At 44.0% G+C, this 25,223-nt stretch overlaps 1 protein-coding gene and 1 long non-coding RNA gene across 3 annotated transcripts; one reads left to right on the top strand and one right to left on the bottom strand.

Annotated features, from left to right (window-relative positions):
• Window positions 1-132: 132 nt before the first annotated feature.
• Window positions 133-17,537, bottom strand: TBC1D20 (TBC1 domain family member 20). 2 transcript variants are annotated; one of them, XM_059039157.2, is made up of 8 exons: window positions 17,283-17,537; window positions 11,303-11,488; window positions 8,085-8,165; window positions 5,073-5,259; window positions 4,780-4,881; window positions 3,703-3,844; window positions 2,689-2,876; window positions 133-2,426 (listed from the first exon to the last, which is right to left on the bottom strand). In XM_059039157.2, the coding sequence occupies exons 1-8, from the start codon at window positions 17,350-17,352 to the stop codon at window positions 2,171-2,173; spliced, it is 1,212 nt and encodes a 403-aa protein (XP_058895140.1). In that variant the 5' UTR covers window positions 17,353-17,537; the 3' UTR covers window positions 133-2,170. The 2 variants fall into 2 exon arrangements, with proteins under 2 accessions (XP_058895140.1, XP_066869142.1); XM_067013041.1 differs by lacking the exon at window positions 3,703-3,844 and having other exon boundaries at window positions 4,812-4,881; window positions 17,283-17,474.
• Window positions 17,307-19,168, top strand: LOC136792573 (uncharacterized). The gene is made up of 3 exons (XR_010836526.1): window positions 17,307-17,448; window positions 17,870-17,980; window positions 18,802-19,168. It is a non-coding gene; the product is annotated as an uncharacterized lncRNA (long non-coding RNA).
• The last annotated feature ends 6,055 nt before the right edge of the window (window positions 19,169-25,223 follow it).

Raw genomic sequence — 25,223 nt, 5'->3', positions numbered from 1 at the left:
GCAAGTCAAGGCCAACCAGGAGTCCACAGATACAGCACATCTCCAGGTCAGGGGTGGAAGGGAGGGAGCATCAAGGCCAGATGTCTAAAGCTAAAGCCACTCCAACAAGGAAAGAATGACAGAAGAGATTAGTAACCACATATGGCTGTTTATTTCATACAGGGCTCTGTACAAAATATTTACACATATTCCTTACAGAATAGTAAACCACTTGAAGGTAAAAAGATGCTTTCTTCTCATTGGCAGGGGGATAATCCTGATGTCAGAAAAGCTATAAAACAAATGAACTTTCTCCTTCCTAGGCCACAACAAAAGTCAATGCCACCTGTTTCCTGGGATCCCAAAAGCCACGGCCTTGGGACCCTGATCACATGCACCTCCCTTCCTCTTCCCCATCAATTCCTTCAGTATTTACAGACAGGCCCAAGGGCCTGTGGCAGGAGGGGCCAATGCTGCCCATTTGGAAAGACGACAAGAGGGCAAACTTGTTGCGGGAGAAGACTGGGAACTTCTGTCACATCATCCAGATCCTGGAGGAATTTCCTTTGTCCTGATAAATCTACCGCTTTCTAGACTAATCCATCCACATCATGCTAACCCCAGGTGGGACTCCTGCTATGGAGAATGACCTGCCACTTTGAGCTTTTTTTGGTCGTAAAGTGCTTAGTGTAACTCAGTGGAGACAGATGCCTCTCCTAACCACTCTGCACACCGTGGGCATATGGGGAGGATGTGGAGGTCTGGGTGTGGTGTGGTGGAGTGCTTCTGGCATGTTTACTTTAAGAAAACACCTGCCAAGAGAGAACAGTGCCAGCAACAGACCAGGAAAATAAAAGTACATGGCTGCTTCATACTATACACCCCAGTTCTTCAAAGCAGCAAAAGGCACTTTTTTTCAAGCCACAGTTAATCTAAAACAAACCTGGCTTCGCTTATAGGAAAAGCTGTACCAGAGGAAGTGAATATCCATCTTGTTCTCTAAGACCTGGAGAGTCCTTAGGAAGCCTCAAGCTGGCTATCCCAGGCTCCCACCACACGCTTCAGGATGCAGTTTGTCCCTTTCTGGGTGCTGACAAGTTCCCAGTGACATTTCCTACCAGGAAGGAGAGACCAGTAGTTGAGGAGATAAGTCAAACCCAAAAAACAAAGCCAAGGTTGTGAGTGGATGCCTATTTGGGAGTAGGAGGGTGACTGGAGGAAAACAGGAGGGAAGGAAGGGAAGCTGGAGAAGTGGGCACTATGGAAGTGTGGGGCTGTTTCCAACAGCAACTCGGACTAAAGTGAAATGTTAAATAATTGAGTAGAAAGGAAACTTCAGGGTTTTAGAAGCCCATCCTTCTGATGAGAACGATTTTTTTTTTCCATGAAGGAACTATTACTGTAAAAGTGTGGGTACTTTACATGTTGGGTGTATGTAATTCTAAAAATAGTAGTAAAAGTGTCTTTTATATGCATCGTCATGTGGCTTGTGGAAGAGAATAATGAGAAAAAAAAAAAAAAAAGGCAGGCAACAACCAGCCTATGTCTGCGCCCTAAAATGTAACATTCCTTCCTGTTTGACTGGAAATGCCCAAGTGATTTCTAGGCTGAAAATAGGTAGGATTTACCTAGTAACCTAGTTCACATGTGTCTCTTAGATTTCTGACCAGCTAATGGAGCTGTTCTTAAAAGGGGGCCAATCTTGCTCCCAGGCTGGCCTTCTCTGCCCCTTCGCCTTCATTCCAAGGTCTGACTTCTTCAGCAGCAGCTCCGTCCTTCGTTGTCTGGCTGAAGCAGTCAGAATGGGAGGAGCTGCCAGGAGGGCATTCAGTGGTCCAGCTTACTACGAGCAGCCAAGATGCTCCCCAGTGACCAGGCCCAGCGAGCTCCAAAGGCAGCCAGGAGCTGCAGAAACCCACTTCCCTCAACACAAGAGGAGGCAGCAGAGAGCCCACTCAGAAGCCCACTGTGAGGCAGAAAGAGTTCTGTGCTCAGGACCCGAGTGCCCGGCGTCACTCAGGCTCTGCTACTGGCCTCTGAAGCAAAGGCATCCACGGATGGGGGGAAGGGTGCAGAAATAGAAAACCCTTGACAGAAACCCTTTAAATAAAGGAAATTCCACCCCCTCCCAATCTGTCCATGGAAGGGTGAGACCTTGATGTCATGTAAGAGGAAGTGTCTTCTCAGGCATTTAGGGAAACAGCTGCAGCTGAAACTTTGGGGCCCACTCCAGGGCACTTTTCACCACAGCCAGAGCGGCTGCTCCAAGTGCCACCGTCAGTCCCATCACTGCCAGCTTCACAAAGCGGTTGGTCCTTGGTTTGGTCAGGACATCTTTTGTTCGCTCCTCAGGCCGCAGAAGTCCCCGAAACCGCTGCCGCAGTACCATGTCAGGCCTCTGCTGGGCTGACGCCAGCTCAAAGTCTTTGAAGGTAGAGGCTGCCGTTCTGCAGAGGAGAAGGAGACAGAAGGGAATGGGATGAGAGAAGAAAGGAAAAAACTAGATTAAATAGGCTGAGGGCAGAGACATCCATTGCTCAGAAAACTCTTCTTATAAAGACCCATGAAGTCTCAAGTGGGGATTCCACTAGCATAAGCATAGGTCTCTGAAAACACCACTCCCAGCCCCGTCCCCACCAGACACAGTCTTCCATCATTTCTGCTCACTAACGAACACCCCTGTTCAACTGGTGCCGTGGCCCCACTCACTTCTCAGCTTGCTGTTGGGCAGCTGCCTCCCGAGCAAGTTCGGACGGGGGAAACTGAACAAAGAGGTCTCCTGCTCTACTGATCAGTGTCTCATAGGGCAGGTCCTGAGGGATCTGGGACAACAGGTGGTGGACTGAGGCCATGTCGCAGTCACAATCCAGGACTTCCTGCTCTCGATACAACACGATCTGTGGGGAGCAAGGCCTTGCATCAGACACCAGAACACACAAGGCCTTGGCCACTTCATTTCATTCTCCTTAGAGGTGAATTTAAATTGGTACCAAACAGGGCTCACCCCAAAAGTTCAGCAAGTTCTTGTATTCATCTAGGAAGTAATGATGTACATATCTGAGCACTTTTCCCACTGGGCAAACCCTTCCTGCTGAGGCAAACTTCCACCCCAAGACGTAAAAGGCTGACCAATTAAATGAAGGAGGTTCTTTTAGGAGGAAGGAAGAAGGATTACTAGAGATTCCTAGCTCCAGCACAGAAGAAATGGTTCAAAACAGCAGAAAGAATGGTCTTGCTCCCTTTAAAGGACAATGAAGAGTGCTTTGAGTGCCCACCTTCCACTCTCATACCTGATGGTTCAGGCCCCTCTAATAACTGGGGCCCCTCAACCCCGACTAAAAGCCATCTCAACTTTCAATCATAATGCCACACTTTTTCTTTTCTTAAACCCAGAGTTGGGGTTGTACGAGCTCCAGGATTTGTCAACAGAAACCCTGATGATTCACAATGCACAGGAGCACTTTAAAGGTTCAGAAGAATCAAGCAGTAAACAAATCTAACAATTCTGTTTAACTAGCAGTTCCCAAACTTACTGTTACACAGAACATTTTTTTCTCCCATGACTCTCCCATTAACATTCCACAGAACAGTGTCCAGAGACGCCAGCCCGGGGAAGTGCTGTCTTTTGCATCTTTCCATAATCACCAGGTTTCCCTTTAGGGAACATGATCAAGCTGGATTTGAGGATGCACACCAAGCTGCTGGCTCATGGTCTGTACCTACCACAGCTGCAAAGTAAATGGGCATCAGCGGGTGGCAGGCCAGGAAGAAGTCGTATAACCGCACGACGTGCCTGAAGTCAGACAGGACGTGCCCAAACCAGGTGATGAGCCAGCTGAGCGCAAAGATGGTCCCCACCTCGGCACTAGGAGCAAGGAAGTCCAGACGTTAGGTTCCCTGCTGAGTCATCCCTTCCCCCTCCCTGGGCCTTCTTTGTCCTCAGTGCTGTGTGAAGAAAGCATTTGGGAAACATGTTTTCTGGAAAATTCAGCCACCTACAAATTCAGCATCTTCTCCTCACAACACAGAAAGTCCTGACAATATACCCAACATCACGACACTAATACCACAATAGGGTCCTGGTGGCCTTATCTCCCTGGGTGCTCTCCTAATGGCCAGGAAAGTCAACTACAGCAACAAGAATTAGCTGTTTTCAGAGAACTACACCACCATTTTCCTTCTGAGAAAGTCCATACTTTGGGGGGCACAGGCACATATTCTCAGGCTTGAAAACACAACTGTATTAATTTTACAGTTAACATGAGGTGACTGAAACACCTTAAAACACAGCCTTTTCTTTCTTTTTTAAAGAGAGGCAGGCATTGGCCAAGGACACATTTCCAACTAAACAGAAGAGAAAAATCATATGAGAGCTGCAAAGAAGTATTTCTTCTCCTTGGTATATGGTGAATAAAACAACCCACAGATGGCCTTGTCTGTCTCGCCTCTGGATCCTATAGAACTCTGTACTTCTGTTGCAGCAATAACCTCAAAGTCTACCTTGGTGTACTTACCTTGTCCACCTCCCTCCACTAGATGTAAACTCCTCAAGGGCATGGGCTGTGACATCTCTTCTATCCCCCCAAAAGCACAGCACCCAAAAAGTGTTCCAAGACTGTGTACAGAACTGAATTATCCAGACTGCTGATAACTGGAAAGGACAACTCGGAAGAACTAACACTAATCAACGTAAGACGATGATGCAATTGAGTTACACTTGTGAAGAATAAACAAAGGCTAGGAGAAAGCTGAAGAGGGGTGTGTGTGTATGTACACACATAAATGTAGACACGTATATACCTCTGCATGAAGTCATGGAGTTCTGGATTCACCTGGTCAATGATGGGCATCAGATAGTTTAATATATGCTTGGTGTTGTCCATCGTCGGATCCATGAAATCCCTAGAAGGAGACAATTCAATGAGCTTGGTCAGACCAAATACTGGGATCAGGGTTGGGATCAGGGTTTAGGGGCAGTAGGGTGGAGTGGGGTTCAAACCACTGAAAACACTGACTAGGAAATGGGCTGAGGAGTTATCCCCAGGGGGACTTGAGGAGTAATACCACCCTCTTATGCTGCTTTGTGCTGGTACCTGAGGTGATGGGTAGACAATTTTTCTACCAGGGATGTTGCCAGCTTCTCTCCTACCACCAGCAAAAATGTGACCACGATGTCGTGGTAGCCCTGGTAGTAGTGCAGCTGAGGGTTGCGCTCCAAGATGAGGAGGATGATGTCGATCAGTTCTTCCTGGAGCCCTTCTCTCTGTTCTTCTGGCATGCCTGGGGAGGGGAGGACAGGGGAGATGCACTTGAACATGGCAAGCAGCCTAGTAACACAGAGGTTAGGAAGATGGTCAGCAGTGGATATTAGCAGAGAAAGTGTTTAATAAAATAAAATAAATTACAACAATTTGGCAACACATTCAAGATCCACACACTGTTGATACTGCCTGACATGTAGGAAAGAGCCACGACTGGCTACCTTACAGTGGGGGAACCCAACCAACACCATCTTAAAACCCAGGTCACCACAGGTCACGCTGCTAGTAGTGTGACTAGTGGACAGCACGTGCCTCCTGACGTGCTGCAGGGAAAACTCAGCGCTACTTCGGTGGAATTCCTATCACGAGTTCATCACCTGACTCTTTTTTTTTTTTTTTTGCCGTATGCGGGCCTCTCACTGTTGTGGCCTCTCCCATTGTGGAGCACAGGCTCCGGACGCGCAGGCTCAGCGGCCATGGCTCACGGGCCCAGCCGCTCCACGGCATGTGGGATCCTCCCGGACCGGGGCACAAGCCCATGTCCCCTGCATCGGCAGGTGGACTCTCAACCACTGCGCCACCAGGGAAGCCCCATCACCTGACTCTTAAAAGGAGGAAACACCAGATAAACCCAAACTGAGGGAGATTTTATAAAATATCTGGCCTGTCATAAAATACAAAGGAACTATTCCAGAATAAAGAAAGCTAAAGAGATATGAAGACTGAATGGAAAATGCATGAATTTGTATCTCCTTTTCCTATAAAGAACATTATTGGAATAACTGGTGAAATCTGAATAAAATCTGTACTAGACAGCAGTAAATACTGTCAATGTGTTACTGATTTTAAGTGTGATTATGTAATAAGAGCCGTGTTTTAAAAAAATACACCCTGAAATATTTAGGGATAAAGGGGCACCACGTGTGTAATTTATTCTTAATAGTTCAGAAAAAAATTTGCGTGTGTGTACCACAAAGGAGAGAGAGAAAGCAATACTAAGGTAAATATAGTAAAAGGCTGACATATAAGAAAATCTGTGTAAAAGCCACCTGGGGAATTCCTTGTTCTATTTTTGCAACTTTTCTGTAGGTATGAAATTATATAAAAACAAAAAATGTAAGAGATGCATGTTCCCCTCAGAAACAAACTAAATATCACAGGAAGTACTATCTCCCTGATCCAAAGATGCAACTGGAAACAGAAGAGACTGTCTCGGGAGGCCTTTTGGCACGCGCATCTAGTTCTGGCAGCGGTCAGTGTGGCTCCTCAGCTCATCTGAATTTTAGTATAAAAATGCCAACCCTTGGCCTCATGATCTGTTTTAGAAGAACGGCACACGGCGCAGCTTTCCTACACCATTAGGTTTTCCAGTCAAAAACAGATCTTGTGAGAGAAAACAGCTAATGCAAGAGCCCAGACTAAATGGAACAAAGGTTTTTAGGTAAGAGTGAAGCTCATCTCTTGCCCGTTTTTACCCACCCCTTCTCAAAAAGGCATACTCTAAAAGATAAAAAAGAACATGGAGTAAACCAACTACTATGGATAGGTAAAGTAATGAAAGTAATGAGAGAAAAAAAGTAAACCTTATTTGAATTTTCAGTATAAAAGAGGTCAGCTAAGCTCAGAAGAACGTGAATGTAAAAAAATATGAAACCACATGGAAAGTTCAACCTACAAGAATAATATCATAGACTGACGTCACATAGATGGGAGAGGAATAAAAGGCTCAGAGGGAAAACAGGTTACCTAGGGAAAAATATGGAATGCATCTGTCCTATGTGGTCTCCTCAAGACCAGCAGGATAGGAAAAGGGGAATGGACCATAGGCATATGTGTTTATCAAAACCAAGATGGCAGGCTACTGGCTACAAAGGAATCACAACAGCCTTTCCAGGAACCAAGGGTGCAAGCAGGAAAGAGGTCCTTTAACAGACAAAATCCAATGCCAGAGCATGGGTTCAGAAGAGTGAGAAAATGGGTTTAGAGGCTCTTGTTCCCTCTAGCAATTCTCCTCTCTTCATGGACCTAAGGTGGAGTTGCCAAAGGAAGAGAAACAGATGAGGTTTGCCGGCCAGTTTCCTTCATTGTGAAAGTGGAGACGATGGTCATTCTTCTCATTATTCCTGGGAATGGGGAGACAATTTTAGGAACAGACTCTTTTTTTTTTTGCGGTATGCGGGACTCTCACTGTTGTGGCCTCTCCCATTGCGGAGCACAGGCTGTGGACGCACAGGCTCAGCGGCCATGGCTCACGGGCCCAGCCGCTCCGCGGCATGTGGGATCTTCCCGGACCAGGGCACGAACCCGTGTCTCCTGCATTGGCAGGCGGATTCTCAACCACTGCGCCACCAGGGAAGGCCCAGGAACAGACTCTTAAAACATGTAGTGATTGGCCTTCCTTCCAGTCCAAGGGCCCCAATATATGTATATGCAAGATACCGCTATGTATAAATGAAGATATTAATAGTTCTTGTTACAGTGACCACTTCCAAACCAATCTGCTCTTTAAAGCCAGACTGATGGCTCTAGCAATCCCTATAAAGTCTCCTCTAAGGCTCTGAAGGGGAAAGAACCCTCTTCTCTCATTCACCACCTCTAGGCCAAAAGACATTATTTTAGGCTCAGGCCTTCACAATGGGGTTCTGAACTGACTGAGACAGTGAAAGAATGACGCGGCAGATGGGGAGCACAATGGGTCCCTGAGGAGGTCCTGCGTGTGGTCACGCTCTGTGCTGGGATGGAAGCTTCCTGGGACAAGCAAGCACCAACACAGGAAAGTAAGTGCAACTGGGACAGAAGCCACCTGCCCACCCCCCACCCAGGAAGACCGAGAGCGCGTCTCACCAGGAGGGAACCTCCGTAAAGACCGCCTGACATCCAGGAGCACTTGTTGGTAGTCCTTGCTCATCTGTCGTAGGTCGTTCCCTATTGAAGGAAAAAGAACATGTTATTGCAAGAATGTCTGGGAAGCCACATCAGGAGCAAAACATCCTGGCATGACATAAAAGGCCTGAAAGACATACTTGGGCTTTTCTTGAAGGGGGACATGACTCAAGATACAACATTTGGAGAGGAATCCCTGGTTTAGTTCCAAATACGCTGTTTCACACAAGTCATGATGACCATAAGAGGAGGGAACACAGATTACCCAGGAGGCTACAGAGTGCAAAGAGCAGCAGAGGAGAAGTCAGGAGGCCAGGAGCTGCATGCAGGCTGCTACTGTGTGTCACCGGGAATTGCTCTGAATTTCAAAGTCCACATCTGTAAAATGGGGATTACTCCCTTCCATATGTACCTCTCAGATTACTGTAAGGATCAAATAAGATCATGAATGTGGAAACCACAGACCACTGGAAAAACTCTAACATCTGTAAAGTCTAGGGGACACTGAGCTGTTTAGAAAGGAGTATTACGATAAACTAACATAAAAAAGAACCTAACCTCTCTTGACCCTGCAATTCTAAAACTAAGACACTGCAAACAGGAGATAGTACTTGTGTTCAGTTGTTAAGCCCAAATGAAAGTAAGGAGGCAGTCTCTAGCTGTTAAATATATAAAAGTGTACATTTCCTTCATAACCAAAATCAAAACTTACTAGAGGAGCCTGTACAATACTTCCGCATATACAGACTTCATCTTATAAAGATATGGGAAATTTGGAATCTGACGGAACACCATCTCAGGATTTAGAGTGTGAATATAGCAATGCCTTTTCCTTCCAACAAAAAGATCACTGCTCTGAGGCAGCTGGGTTCCAAAGATAATGACAAGGGGCAACTTAAAACATCTACTCCGGGACTTCCCTGGTGGTCCAGTGTTAAAGAATCCTCCTTCCAGTGCAGGGGATGTGGGTTTGATCCCTGGTCGGGGAACTAAGATTCCACATGCTGTGGGGCAACTAAGCCCACGCGCCACAACTACTGAGCTCGCGCGCCTCAACTATGGAGCCCAAGTGCCACAAACTATAGAGCCCTCACCCTCTGGAGCCCACGTGCCACAACTAGAGTGAGAAAACCTGCAAGCCACAACTAGAGACAAGGCTGCACGCTGAAACAGAGCGTGTGTGATGCAATGAAGAAAAAACCAGCGCTGCAACAAAAGATCCTGCATGCCGCAACTAAGACCCGACTCAGCCATAAATAAATTTTAAAAAAACATAAAATAGGCATACTAAAAAATAAAACAAACAAACAAAAATACCATGTACTCGGCTGTACCACAACACTGTGAACTTTTTATCAGCAGAGGCTGTTTTAATCATCTCTAGTACCTGGCACACATTAGGAGTGCAATTAGTACTTGCCAAATGAATGAAAGAATCCCCAGCACCAGGACTTTTGCCAAACATAGCAGGAAAGCAATAAATTTCTGTGGAGTGAATAAATGACAAAGTGGATTCACTGTTTTGCTGTACTTTCTTTTGTATTTTGCACTGTATTCTAAGGAACTTTTTTTTTAACTACATGGGTCTTGCAAATAAGTATAGTTGCCCCTCGGTATTGGAGGTGGACTGGTCCCAAGGATACCAAAATCCACAGATGCTCAAGTCCCATGTATTAAGTGGTGTAACATTTGCATATAACCCATGCACATCCTCCCATATACTTACTTACTTACTTACTTATTTATTTATTTATTATTGAGGTATAGTTGTTTTACAGCTCCCGTATATTTTAGATCACCTCTAGATTACTTATAAAACCTAATACAGAACTTCCCTGGTGGCACAGTGGTTAAGAATCCGCCTGCCAATGCAGGGGACATGGGTTTGATCCCTGGTCCAGGAAGATCCCACATGCCATGGAGCAACTAAGCCCGTGTGCCACAACTACTGAGCCTGCGCTCTAGAGCCCGCGAGTCACAACTACTAAGCCCATGCACCACAACTACTGAAGCCCACGCACCTAGAGCCCATTCTTCGCAACAAGAGAAGCCACTGCAATGAGAAGCACGCACACCACAGAAAAGAGTAGTCCCTGCTGACAGCAATTAGAGAAAGCCCTTGCACAGCAATGAAGACCCAATGTGGCCAAAAATAAATAAATAAAATATAAATAAAAATTTTTTAAAAACCTAATACAATGTAAATGATATGTAAATAGTTGGAGAGCACAGCAAATTCAAGTTTTGTTTTTGGAAATTTCTGGAGGTTTTTTTTTTTTTCCAGAATATATATGTTCCATGGTTGGTTGAATCCTTGGACTTGGAGGGGCCAACTGTAACAGTTTTTCATAGAATTACAGAATTTTAGAATTCAAAATGGTCTTAGTATTTCCTCATAAAAAGTTTTTTTGTTTTTATAAGGACCGTAGAGGTATTATCTCTTCCCATAGCCCCATGTTTCTCAAAATGCAGTCCATGTGTGTCAGAATTAGGTGGGATTCTTGGTAAAATACATATTCCTACAACCCACTTCTAAGTGAATGTAAACTGGAATATACGTTTTTGTTTGTTTGTTTCTTGGCCATGCCGTGCAGCTTGTGGGATCTTAGTTCTCGGACCAGGGATCGAACCCAGGCCCTCAGCAGTGAAAGCATGGAGTCCTAACCACGGGACCACCAGGCAATTCCCAGAATATACTTTTTTTTCTTTTTCTTTTTTTTTTTTTTGTGGTACACGGGCCTCTCACTGCTGTGGCCTCTCCCATTGCGGAGCACAGGCTCCGGACGCGCAGGCTCAGCGACCATGGCTCACGGGCCTAGCCGCTCCACAGCATGTGGGATCTTCCGGGACCAGGGCATGAACCCGTGTCCCCTGCATCGGCAGGCGGACTCTCAACCACTGCGCCACCAGGGAAGCCCCAGAATATACATTTTTAATAAACTCCCCTAACTAGCCAGTAATAGCTAGCTACCTACCTACCTAATAAAAACTCATTCCATTTTTTATTAAAATTCTACTTACCAGTTTGGTCTTATTTTCAGAGTAGGCTCAAGCATATCCTAAAATGCTTTAGGTGTTTACTCATCTACTCTTGGTTTGAAATGAGCATAAAAATCAAAGAGCCTGGCATTCTTTTTCCCTGCCTCCTATCTCCTTCACAGCACCTCACCCCTAATTACCTGATATAGGAGGTGGATCATTGGTGTTGACATTGAGGAGCTTGGGCCACACTTTCCGCCTGATCTCATCAGTCAGAAGCCCTCCTTCACTGATAGCCATACGTCTAAGGGCAGCCACATCAGTGGGATCACTGTTCAGAGCCTGGTAGATCTCTGCCACTTTCTTTTTCCTTTTGGCATTAAAGTCTGCAAAACAGAAGGGAAAAGGGCATTAGGCACACATTCAGCATTTGTACATTTTCTCTTCAGGGCTCAATCTCCTTACTTGGTTTGAGGTAAGGTAGGTATATTTGAAGTCAATCTACCGATATTTCACTAGCACATAGTGTGCAAAACACTAAGGAGATAAGTAACAAAAAAGGACTTACAATTATAATAAATGCTCAGTACATTCAGATATATCTAACAGTTTTTCCTAATAGAATGATGTGCTTTCTTAATGCTAAACTTTACAGAGCATACATATCTCTCTCTCTTTTTAAAATAAATTTATTTATTTATTTTGGGCTGTGTTGGATCTTCGTTGCTGCCCACAGGCTTTCTCTAGTTGTGAAAAATGGGGGCTACTCTTCGTTGCGGTGTGTGGGTTTTTCATTGCAGTGGCTTCTCTTGTTGCAGAGAATGGGCTCTGGAGCGTGGGCTTCAGTAGTTGTGGCACATGGGCTCAGTAGTTGTGGCGCACGGGCTAAGTTGCTCCACAGCATGTGGGATCTCCCCAGACCAGGGCTCGAACCCATGTCCCCTGCATTGGCAGGCGGATTCTTAACCACTGAGCCACCAGGGAAGTCCTCAATATTACTTTTTTAAACAAAACCACATGCGGAAAAAGTCTCCGGTTACACACTAATACAACTGGTAAAACACCAGAATCACATGGAGATATTTTCAAAAGTAGAAAGTCAAAGGGTATACTTGGGTCTCCAGTGTGGCTAGTGGTAAGAGAGGCATGATACTGCATACAAAGCAACGGTTTCTCAAAAACCATATTAATTACTGATGATCAGGAAGTACTGTTTTAAGCATCTTATATCCTTATGTGGTAGTCTCTTATTTATACACAGGCATTTTGCTGTGTTTAAATTACTTTTTTAGGAGACTGGTTGAGTCTATGGTTAATATGCATCATATTATAATTTTTCTATTTAAAATAATGGGGTAATAATAAGCTATCAGAGTTTTCATGCAGAATGGCTGATTTTGGGAACAGCAAACACAAGAAAAGTTAAACTAGACAACACCAAAGAGATGTCACAAAGCACTGCACTATAATTGCCCAAAAAAGGTATGTGCAGACACCAAGAGTTCAGACAGCTGTGGGTCAGGCTAATCTGAGAATGCATTACTGAAGAGTGCAATTTAAAAAGAAAGGGGAGGATTCTGAGAGGCTGGGAGGAGAGCAGAAGAAAGGCGTGGAGACAGAAACACAGGCCCTTTCATTTAACAGTAAATGAACTCATTAAAAAATATTTATGGGGACTTTCCTGGTGGTCCAGTGGGTAAGGCTCCATGCTCCCAATGCAGGGGGTTCAATCCCTCATCGGGGAGCTAGATCCTGCATGCATGCTGCAAGTAAGAGTCCTCATGCCACAACTAAGAAGCCCGCATGCCTCAACTAAAGATCCCACATGCTGCAATGAAGATCCCGTGTGCTGCAGCTAAGACCCAGAGCAGCCAAAATAAATAAATAAATAAATAATTTTTAAAAAAATAATATTTATGTAGCATATACTAGGTACAGGGCACTGGAGTTAATGTAAAGTGGAAGATAACACTGGAAGGTAGGTTAGGCTTTAGAGAGGAATAACAGTGGAAGTAGGTTAATGTTTATTTACAAAGTGCTTCAAGTTCTTGGCTTGGGCGTGTCTTACCATCCATCCATCTGTCCATTGATCTATCCATTCATTTATCAGTCGATCATTTAAAGTGCAACTACTAGTAATAAGCACCATACTGGGATAAAAACATGAATATGACTCTCTCCCAGCCCTTGAGAGGCTCACAGTAGGGAGCGACCTAATTATTATACATGATATAATAGAACCATGAAGAATCATGAAAACCCAGAGGAAAGAATAACTACTTCTGAGGCAATCAGGAAAGGCTTCACCAAGAATATATTGTGGTACCTCCCTAAAGAAAAGATTGCACATGGAAGAGTGTGCTGAAGGGAGAGCATTCCAGAGAGTACGTGCAAAGACCTTGTCACATTAAAGAAACATCATGCCCTGAAAACAGAAAAATTCCAAGAGGCTAAAGTGTTAGGTAAAGGAGGAGAGGCTGGAAGGACTGCAGTAAATGCAGCTAATAGAAGAGTCTGAACTGGATTTATCCTCCACTGAAGGGGAAGACAGAGAGGGATTTTACTTTGGGTCAAACGGCCATCCTTTGGAAGAGAAGCCTGTATGTTTCCAAAGAGGGATCACTGAGACACAGAAAACAGAAAAGACTTCATATAACAACATAGGCTGAGACAAAATATGAGCAGGAATTGAATTAATTTCCAACAAAGAAAAAAATCAGATATTAAAAAATTTTTTTAGAGTGTTCTTGTACTTTCTACACATCATAAATTAATAACACTTAAATGGTAATACTAAATATTTACTGAGGTAACTGACATTTAGAAACCTTGTTAACCTATTTCCTAAAAGTATGGAAAATTTTCCTCAATTTTTTAAGACATATATCCACACTACCCCTCTTTCCACTTAAGCTATTCAGCAACCTGGGGGAAAAGGAAAACCACTGTTTATATCTTGGAGGAAATAAAACTGTTTGCAACCAGCTGGATTTCCAGTAGGTTTTGGTAAATAATATGCCAAAATTTTAACTAATTCTGAACCCAAGCCACAGCTCCAATACTTATTTCTCTAAAAACTGTTTGGATTCTACTTAAATCCTGCATTTCAAAATTTACTACTATCATCTTGATTCTGATGCTCTGTGGAAACTCAACACATACGAGCGGAATAGAACAAATAATTTAGCTTCGCTATTGTTCCTCTGGAAAAACTGGCCTATAGTAAATGGCATTATTTTTCCCATATTACTGTTAAGAATATCCACACCAGAAAACTCTACATAGATTTGTAGGCACTTTGACCTTTTACTAAAGGTATTGGTGATTCCCAGAGTAGAATGCTACTCAATTGTGGATTTTAGTGGCTGTCTGTTCAGACCCCAATATCGCCTTTCTCAATCCCATATTCTAGCAATTAAATGTTAGTGGCAGATGAAGAAGGTACTCCTACGCGTGCCACACCCACAGACAAATATTTCATTGCACCTAACGTACATACAGGCTTTTTTGACTGTGACATAAAAAGGGAGGAGAAAACAGCAAACTCAAGTGAGCTAGAGATGTATAAATTACATAGTGATGAGTTCAACTGCTAGACTACACAATGAGGGAGAAGAGGTTCTGCAGAGTCTCAAATGAACAACTAATTTACACGTCATATCCTCTTCACTTCAGAAAGAGGAAAGTCAGAGCTATTCTTGGGATGCTTGGAAAAAGGTTAAAATTAATGTCTAACTATTTTAAGATAAATTTTACATATGGATTTTGGGGTAGGACACATTGCTGGACTTGACAATGCGATATTTGGGCTTGGGATAAAAGCCCACATTTTTCAAATCCCCTTGAATCCTTTCTTCTCCAATTTTTTAATTGCTCCACTTATAAGGGAGATGTACTATATATTCCAAAGCTGATATTTTCCAAATTTCTTTATAATAAAGGTCTTGGCTTTCATAACCACGACAGAATGAAATGACTAATCTAGAGCTGGCTGCAAAATATAAGACACTGCTATAAATAAATCCCTGCTGCCTGAAAAGTAATTCATTCAACAAAGGAAAAAGGAATGACACTGGTACTACTTGTCCTGCTCTCCATTAAAATGATCATTTAAATAAGGAGCACTGAAACAGTAGTTCTTAACAACTCAGATAAAGATGGCTGAGTCTGTTATTGTCTCAAACCTCTCCCTATTCTGGCTACGGAACTCAGGTAGAGATTTCTGCTTCCTTAGAGCAACAGGTATCTTCAAAAGCATCTGGCTTGGGGAACTTAATACACAGGAAAGGACAATGGCTAAAAATGAGCACTGGCTATGCTTCCTCTCAAAGTTTTTCCATATCAGCAAAATACACATCAGTGACCTAGATCAGGTAAATGATCTACACGCTTAATAAATGAATCTTATGCGCAAGAATAAAATTCCATAATGATTATTTGGTTTAAGCTTGCATGTCAAGAAAGCTTTACAGACTTTAAACAGAAGTTAAACTTAAATAGGCAGTGCTAGCCTTAATCAAAACAATGAAAGAGCAAGTCAGAAAGAAATCCTCCCAGACAGACACCCCCTGCTCCACCCCTTGAACTCCTGATGTTGACATTGGAAATTAACTTAAAAATTTATGCTTGAAAAAAAAAATTATGCCTTAACTTCATATCTGTACCAGAGAAATACAGTGCGAGAGGAAAACCTTACCTTACTCTGAGTAAGGTTCCTATTAAAAACAAAATAAAAGAAACTCTGTTTTTGGAGGTACTAATTAGTTACAACAAACAGTACCCAAATTAGCAGAGATTCATTAACTACCTGAAAAATAAAGACAAGCGCATATGAAGAAAGACTACCCCCAAAATGGAGAAAAATATTCTAGAGAGTAAACCAATCTAATCATAACCTCTACAAAAGAGACTTAATAGTATTAGTAATTTTGTCAATTCCCCTATATGATTAAAAACAAAACAAACAAGAAAAACAAACAAACCCCTCTCATCTCTAAATTCCTCCCACTTATCCAAAGAAGCAAAATCAAGGAAACAAGGATAAAGTCTCGAAACCTAGGCACAGCTACACTACATCATGTCACAAGACCCATACCACTTGAGGCAATGACTATTATGCCATGAGGACAGATGTTATACAAACACCAGCAAAGGGTTACAAGGCTAAAGGGCCTAGAGGAGTAATACGAGGAATGAGCTCCATTTCCATGCAGCATTAGAATAGGAGAAAAGGGCAATAACAAAATGAACCCAGAGAAACAAAATGTGAATAACCGGGTGCTTCATCAAAACGTGGGTTGAATAAGTGGTTGGTTCTATTATGGGCACCACCCACCAGAAGATGGAAAAGTGGGAAAGTTACCTTAGTCTTCTCCATTTATTAACTGTATGTAAAACATATTTGAAAACATAGCGCACAACGAAACCATTATTTCATGGAAATTAGTATAAGACAGTATAAAAAATAGAGAGACTCGCTTTTTACACAATTAAACATTAAAATAGGTGGCACAGTATGGGACAGAGTAGACTGGTGGTTGCCAGGAGCTGTGGAGAATGGGGCCGGGGGAATGATGGCCTTTCTTTTTGGCATTAGAAATGCTCTGGAATTAAGACAGTGCGATGGTTGCCCCACCTTGTAAAAATGTACTAAGAACCACTGAACTGTACACTTTAAAGGGTGAATTTCGTGGTAGTTAAAAGAAATATGTGGTCCACGGACACCGCGTCACTCCAGACTGCGACCGATGAATGAAGTTTGGGAAACCGGCCTGACCACTAGGGAGGCGGCCCCCAGAGCCTGCGGACGTGGCCGGACAGTCTCGGTCGAGGGCGAGGCTTGGCCTCGGTTCTCAGGGAGACCCAATTCTCCTCTCCAGATGCGACGAGGTGGGACGCGGGGCCCCCGCCCGCCCCGTCCTTCCCACTGGGGGAGCGGGTCTTCAGCCAGGGTTCCTCCGGTCCCCTCAGCATCCGCTGACCCCCAATTCCAGGATCGCTTCTACTTCAGACGTGACCCGGGTCTTCAGCCTTTTCCTCTCTCGCACCCCGCGCGGTCGCCCCGGGTCCCCCGGCCCCCTCCTCCGGCAGCTGTCCCCTGACCCTCGGGCCGCCCCTGTCCCTCAGGCCGTCCTCGCAGGCCGCTCCTCGGCGCCCCGGCGCCCCGGCCGGCTTCCGTACCTGCCTTCCCCGCGCCGCCGTCCCAGCGGCTGGAGGTGGGACCGTCACCCTGCGCACTCCGGACGGCCATGTCCCGGGGGCCCGGGCCCGGGCCCGAGCCCCGGCTGGCGGCGGAGACGACAGAAGACGAGGCAGCGGCGGCGGGATCCAGCGCCGGCTCCGCAGGGTAAGCTCGGCTTGGTCAGCCCGCGGCGCGCAGGCGTCCCCGCGCGGGCCCCGCCCCGTGCCAGCACGTGACCCCGCTACGCCGGGCGGGCGGCGGCGGGGGCAGCCGGCGGTCACCCGAGCCGGCGCGCAGGCGCCCTAAGCGGTGAGAGGAAGAGCGCGGGGAGCGCGCCCCGGATAGTTAGTTGCAACTGAATTTGCAGAGCGTGGCACTCTTGAAGAAATGTGTTCAGGAGCAGATTTTATCATTTCTTTTGTTTCTCTTATCTGTAAAATGGTACTGATGATAATAAAAGTACTGAACTCACAAGAGTTCTTGGGAAAGTGCTTAGAACACTACCAAGCATATAGTAACTACTCCACAATTGTTCACTCTGTTTTTGCTTACCAAAAATTTTACCTGCTGTCTCACCTCCCCACAGGTACTCCTGTCATCGTACTTGGTGACTTCAGGGTTTAGCAGAACCATCGCATACGATTATGCAGATTACGCACTGCACAATGCCAAAGGCGCCGTTCACATGGAGGGTTATGTAAGCATTATTCCCTTTGAGTTGTACAAAACTGGCCATTCATCCAAAATGAGCATCTGTCTTATCAGGTCGTTGACGGCCTCTTCTCCAATGCAGTCCTTTCTCGTCAATAGGCCACTCATTCCCTTGGTCACACCCCTATCGTTGTGGCCAGAAACTGCCCCACCTCTTAAATCTCCAATGCTAGGCCCCCCTCACTGAAACTCCCATGATTCTGGTTGCTGGATGACCCCTACCATGACAATTCTTTATCCTGAAGCGTCTAGCACATGGAACCCATTATGACTGGCCCGTCTTGGTTTCATTCAGGTTCCATGGTCCACCATCACATTTTAAGTCCTCTTTTATGTCCTCTGGGTAGCATTCATGAGCAGAAATGACTCTGAAGTTCATTTGCTTTTTAAAACGAATACTCAATGTATTAAATTTAGAAATCCCCAAACCTTATTTTTCCTTCAACTGACAAATTTTACAATTCCATTCATAAATCTAGTAAATTGTAACAATCACTTTGGTACTTGTAACTGAGCAGGACCCTATGGGCCCTTCCCAGGACAGACCCCCCCGCCACCGCCCCCAACCCACCAACCATGTCCTCTGCCTGCCCCTTGTCTGTAGAAAAACTTTAGCCTCCTAGGCCTTCCTCAAGTTCCAAAAAATAAATTTAATCTGAGAAGTGAGAAAAATACAGAAAGAAAGGAAAACAGTCAAACGAGACAAAATAATAATAGTTTAGCTATTGAACAAAGTCAAGGCCCTTTAGTTCCTCCTCAAGGGCTGTAGATAATATTCTGAGCCATATCCTTTGAGTTGTTTTGCAGATACTGAAACCCCCACCAGGTGGAAGAAGTTAACTGTGTGCTGTCCATAGACCAGTTGGAACTAAAAGGTTGATGATGTTGATTCCCGATCATCTCACCACCAGCCAATCAGAAGAATGTCCACAAGCTGATCAAGCACTGCACAACCCCCCTCCCTCACCCAGTCTTTAAAAACCTTTCCCTGAAACCCATCAGGGAATTTGTCTTTTAAGCACCTGCTGCCTGGATTCCTTCCTTGGCGCCCTGCAATAAATGCTGCACTTTCTTTCACCACAAAGTGGTGTCAGTAGATTGGCTTTACTGTGCACGGGCAAGCAGACCCAAGTTTGGGTTGGTAACAGTACCATTAATAAACTTAGTCAATTAAGTTCCTTTGAACATTTGTAGTTAATTGATGTAGGTCAGCTGATGTAGGGAAGAGCATTCTAGCCTCAGAAAATAGCACAGGCACCATCTTGAAGCTAACAGAAAGCAAATCATAGTCTAGAAACTACAAGGGGTTTAGTGTTCTTATAGCACAGCATGAAAGACAAAGTAAACTTTGACACTAGTGAGGGCAGAGAAGTGTGCAGGGACAAGTTAGAACCTCTTAAACCATATTCAAAGTTTGGACTGGATGGAGTCAGCAGGGTGAATTAAAGAATTTTTTAACATTGAATGTGGTCTTTGATGTCATCTAGATTAATCCTTTTCTCCGATAAGAATCACCTCCGCTTATCCATACAAATGTTTATGGCCCAAACCAGTGCTAGGCTATGAGGTGGGCCGTAGAGTGACAAATGTTGAGTCGCTCAACTTCTAAAGGGAAAGAGACAAGTAACCAGGCAATTGCAAAGCCAAGTGAAAAGAGGTCAGACAGAGAGCAACCTAGTAATCTGGGGGAACATGGAAAATCCCAGAAACCAAGAGATTCATGATTGAGTACAGGGCACAGGGGCATCTTAGGTCACTCTGGCAGGAAGGATTCTAAGATGGTCCCCAAGATTCCCACCCCATGGTATACATGCCTAATTAATTCCCTCTGCTTGAGTGTGGGCAGGTCTTGTGACTATCACGGGATCTGTCTCATGATTCCAGTGATGTTATATGGCAGAGATGAAAGGATTCTGCAGAGGTAATGGTCTCAAATCAGTTGACTTGTAGTCAAAAGAAAGATTGGCCTGGGTGGACCTAATCGATCAAGTCCTTTGAAACAGGGGTCCCCATCCCTCGGGCTACGGACCGGTACTGGTCCATGGCCTGTTAGGAAGCGGGCTGCACAAAAGGAGGTGAGCAGTGGGTGAGCGAGCAAAGCTTCATCTGTATTTACAGCTGCTCCCCATTGCTCACATTACCACCTAAGCCCCGCCTCCTGTCAGCATTATGGTGTTGTATCATTATTTCATTATTTCTATTATTACACTGTAATATATAAAGCGCACAATAAATTTAATGTGTTTTGAATCATCCCCAAACCATCCCTCCCCACTGGTCCGTGGAAAAATTGTCTTCCATGAAACCGGTCCCTGGTGCCAAAAACGTTGGCTTCTTTAAAAGGTGCAGGGCTTCCCTGGTGGCGCCGTGGTTGGGAGTCCGCCTACCTATGCGGGGGTCGCGGGTTCGTGCCCCGGTCTGGGAGGATCCCACGTGCCGCGGGGCGGCTGGGCCCGTGGGCCATGGCCGCTGGGCCTGCGCGTCCGGAGCCTGTGCCTCGCGATGGGAGGGGCCGCAGCAGTGAGAGGCCCGCGTACCGCAAAAAAAAAAAAAAAAATTAAAAAAAATAAATAAAAGAAGGTGCAGGCCTTACCTGGAGAAATTCAAAGCAGCAGATATTCTCCTGTAGGCCTTTTATCGATTTGTGGTATTTTGTTAAACAGCAAGTGACGGAAAATTTTACCCCCCAACCCCCCAGAAAAAAGCACAGGCAAAAAGATTCACTGGCTCACAACTGAAAAGTTCTTGCCCCTCTGTGTCCCATCTCTCAGCTGACCATTTCTTCATGTTGACTGCATTCTCCCACAGGCCCTGGGTTCATAATATGGCTGGCAGCCCCAGCTCTCACATACTTTCTACATCTGACCGTGTGAAATATAGCTGAATCGTCTTTGTCTCAGCATTTCCAAGAAAAGTCCCCAAACCCTGGGACTGAGAGTGGGCAAGAGGTGGAGATTAATTTGTGATTGCCCTAGCGTTCACAATACACATTTTAAATTAACCAATTTGGCTTCAAATATCCTGCTTTCATGGATAGTATAAAAGACCTTACAACTGTAGATTCCCATTTCCTCCCTTCTGTTCTCCATGCTGTTGTCACATGCTTTGCTTCACTTCTGAAATCCTTCCTTCTCTTCCCCTTCTACCCGGAACCCTGCCTCACCTCACACTTGCAGACAACTGCTAACTACATTCTGTTACTAGTTAGTTTGCATTTTCTAGAATATTATATGGATGGAATGTACGTAGTCTTTTTCGTCTGGTATTCACTCAGCATAATTATTTTAAGATTGACCCATGTTGTTGCACATATCAAGTTTATTACTTTTTATTGTTTACTATTTCATCATATGGATATATCACAATTCATTTATTCACATTTTAAAATTTTAACGTATGCTATAAATACACAATTCATTGCTAGTATTTTTGCTTTAGACCTGGGGCCACCAAAGGATGACCCATATGCATGCCAAAACCAGCTCACTGACTGCTTTTGTATGGTCCATGAGCTAAGAATGGCTTTTACAATTTTAAGTTATTGGCAAAAAAATCAAAGTAGAATAATTTGCGGCACATAAAAATTATATGAAATCCAAATCTGAGTCCATAAATAAAGTTTTACTGAAACACAACCATGCTCATTTACCTATTGTCTAAGACTGCTTTCATGCCACAACAGTAGATTGCTTGCAAGAGATCATATAACCTGCAAAATCTAAACTATTTCTCTGCTCCTTTACAGAAAGTTTGATGACCTCCTACTTTAGACTTCAATTATTTTTTTAAGGCAATTAAATTTTTTTAAAAAATTTACTTTTACTCCATTTCCAGTACTCTTAATTTCACTGTGTAGATCCAAGTTTCTGTCTGGCATCATATTCCATCTGTCTGAAGAACTTCCTCTAATATTTAATATTCCTTTAATATTTCTTCTGGCAATATATTTCCTGTTTTTCTTTGAGAAAAAGCTTTATTTCTTCTTCATTTCGAAAGATATTTTCAGTGGGTATAGGATTCTAAATTGACTGCTTTATTTTTCTTTCAGCACTAAAGTCACTCCATTGTCTTCTAGCTTGCATGGTCTCTGATAATTCTAAGCTTCCTCTGTATGCAATGTGGCATTTTTTTCTCTGAGCTGCCTTTAAGATTTTTGTCTTCTGTTTTAGCATTCTGAATATGATATGCCTAGTTGTGTATAAACTTGGTGTTCTTACAGCTTCTTGGATCTCTCTGGCTTGGTGTCTGTCCTTTGGCCTCTTGTATCCCAGCAATCCACCAGAACATGCCCTGGGTAGCTGCCGCAACTTCAGCATGGGACCCAGAAGTAACTACATGGAGCAAACCTGAAACCAATCAACACAGGAGCCCAGTCCAGCCCAGTCAATCCTCAACCTGAAGCAGAGCTGCTTGGCTGAACCCCGTTTAGATCAGCTGAACTACAGCTGACCTAAAGATCTGTGTGAGGATAAATGTTTTTTTATTGAAAGGACCAGAGAGCAAAAAGCAAGAGAAAGAAAGTTTATCTATAATGATTGGTTAGAAACCTGGACAGGGATTCCTGGAAGCACTGCTATGAAAAGGCAGTCCAGGAAGCAGAACTAAGCAAGAGACATGGGTTCTGATGGCAAGTGCGGGCCCTGGCAGCTCGGACTTGCTAAGGCTGGACCTCTCCCAAGCCAGATCCAGCAGTCCCTCCTCTGGGAAGGCTTTCCTGACCATTCTTCCTCCCTCCAAAATTCAGGACTTCTTTCTTCCTAAGGAGTTTTTGTACATCACGAACTCCCTCCCCAGAAGCAACTACAGCTAATATTTTGTTTTCCTCTAATCTTTTTACCCAGAAGCAGCCTTTTCTTTCAAGTGCCAGGGGATTCTTTGTTTTTACCTTCAAAGGCACTGAGGCTGTCTCCTGTCTCCCTGGGGGCATTCAAACCTTAGCCCCTATGCTCTGAGGCCCATCTGTATCCAAGCCTGGTGTCGGGGGCCCACTGTTTCTTCAATACCCACTTACCTTCAGGATGAATGCCGTCTTCCTTTCTGCCACCTGGGAATTTCACTTTTTTCTTTGAAATTGGCTATTTATTTGAAAGTAAATTATGTCAGTTAGCATCCTCACATATTTGGAGCAGGAGGTGGGTACCTATCTGAGTTAGCTCAATCCGCCATGCTGACTAGCAATATGATTTTTTTCCTAGGGAACAATTTGTTTCCTGCCTTTCTGCTTGACAATAACACATTTCCCCATGGTCTTGCGTCTCATCTCTCCCAATCTCCAGTGTTTAGCATAGGACCAGGCTCGCAGATATCAACACGTTTGTTGAGGGGCATATTTTATAAACAAATGAATTCTGGAAAGACCAGTCAAGAAGATGAGTCCATAAGAAACTCTGATTCTGGGCTGAGGGGACAGAGCTGAGTGGGTGAGCAGTGAACAGAATGAGGTGTGGAGAGCTGTGGGTATTTAGGTTTCTTCATAGGAAGTTCACCGTGTAGATCCCAGAACTGTTCAACACAGAGAAGCAAAGTCCTCCCTTTCTAGATAAGTCTACAAATGTTTAGCTATAGCCAAGACTCTGACTCACAGGGTGAAATCAGGAAACCAACTGCCAGCTGCTGCTGCTTTTCCTTTTCATCATTAGAGGAGCCAAGAAAATTCTGTCAAAGCAGATGATGCAAGAGTAAAGCTGACTCAGAAATACCCAATCCCCTCGGGAACTTCTCTAAGAAAGGGATTGTCCATCCTATAAACTCCCATCTGGAGGTGCCTGGGGAAGAGCTTCTTACATTGAGACCACTAAGAATCTCTGGTGATTATGACCACAGGGAGGCAAATCCAGACTGTAACTTGCTATAGTGCAAAAATATTTGGCTTTCAGTAGAGAAATTAAAAACTCAGAGGAGACAAGAGTGATAGAATCTTAGAGAAGAGTGAAAGGGGGTGATAACAGGGCAATGCTGGCCTTCATAGAAATTAGAAACAACTTGCATCTGTGCATGGATTTGTTTCTTCTAGAACCAGATATTTTACTGCCATCTGCTGTAAAACTGTAGAAATAAATGCACAAGTCTATGGCATTCCTATAGACATGGCATCTTTTTCTGCACGTAACCTGCACAACTATACAATTCAGAGTGGAAGTGAATATTTAGCCCAACTCTACTTTGTGCCAGGCACTTTCCAAACATTTATCGTCTAATCTATAACCACCTTGTAAAATAGGTATTAACACCCCAATTTTACATATGAAGAAGATATAAGAACCTCTGGAGCAGGGAGGAAGAGAAGAGGGGCTTCATCTGTATTGGTAATATAGACAACTTTGGCAGTGCGTTCATGGGTGTGCTATATAGGCTCTTTACAACTTGGTACATCTAAAATGTTTTACAATAATAATTTAAGTCAGTTGTGAAGATTCAGTGAGGTTAAATTACTGTGCCAAAACTACACAGCCAGACATACATAACTCTTATCAGAACCAGGGCATTTATAGTTCTACTAGGTTGCTTCTCTGAAGTGGTTAAATTTAGCACAGAATCATAGTAGAGTTATGAAACCTAAAAGCACTTGTCCACATTGACTCCAGAACCAGACTACCTTGTGACACCCTCTATGTATCTGTTCTTCTTGGAGACCAGCCTGAATTTCACATTGTTATATCCCAATGGTGGAAAGCAGGGATATTGTAGCACCTAATTCTACTAAATTGGTCAGGATCATTGCTCAGCCTTCAGCCACTCAAGATTTCACCAAGGGCTCAATGAATTATTAACTAATTTAAATAAAGAAGTAAACATTAAATAAACATTTTGTCACGTTAATCCAGTCTGGCCTGTGTCTTATAATTATAGCTGCACATCTATGAACAAGGCTCTTCTCAACTTGAGATGTTCTTTATTCAACAATATTCCCATTAACTTATTGTGTGTGGAGGAGGGGGAAGGTGGAACTGGGAGTGGAGTATGGAATTACTATTTATTGAGCATCTATTATGAGCCTGGTATGGTGCTAAGCATTTTCCTTGTGCTACTCCATTTGATCCTCTTCAATTCTGAAGGATATTAACACATTAAAAAAAAAAAAAAGGTTTTTATGAGGATGCACAGATTAGTTAAGACATACAAGGTCATCAGGGACTTTACATGCAGGTGGGGAGAGAGACAAAAATAACATAAGGTCAGGTGTTATAAGGAAAAAGGGCGCAGGGGTAGTGATGGCAGTGGGGGAAGCA

Source organism: Kogia breviceps, chromosome 14 (assembly GCF_026419965.1).
Source record: "Kogia breviceps isolate mKogBre1 chromosome 14, mKogBre1 haplotype 1, whole genome shotgun sequence".
Classification (NCBI taxonomy): Eukaryota; Metazoa; Chordata; class Mammalia; order Artiodactyla; family Physeteridae; genus Kogia; species Kogia breviceps.
The sequence above is the reverse complement of the archived record's forward strand: the minus strand, read 5'-3'. Positions and strand labels throughout refer to the sequence as shown.

What these genes read in the sequence shown, in the direction of transcription:
- TBC1D20 (XM_059039157.2), bottom strand. Translation starts at nt 17,352, where the DNA reads ATGGCCGTCCGGAGTGCGCAGGGTGACGGTCCCACCTCCAGCCGCTGG. An exon ending in TTTACGGAGGTTCCCTCCTG is followed by an intron (nt 5,260 to 8,084) that starts GTGAGACGCGCT and finishes TCCCCTCCCCAG; the next exon opens with GCATGCCAGAAGAACAGAGA. An exon ending in GCCCAACAGCAAGCTGAGAA is followed by an intron (nt 2,427 to 2,688) that starts GTGAGTGGGGCC and finishes TCTCCTCTGCAG; the next exon opens with AACGGCAGCCTCTACCTTCA.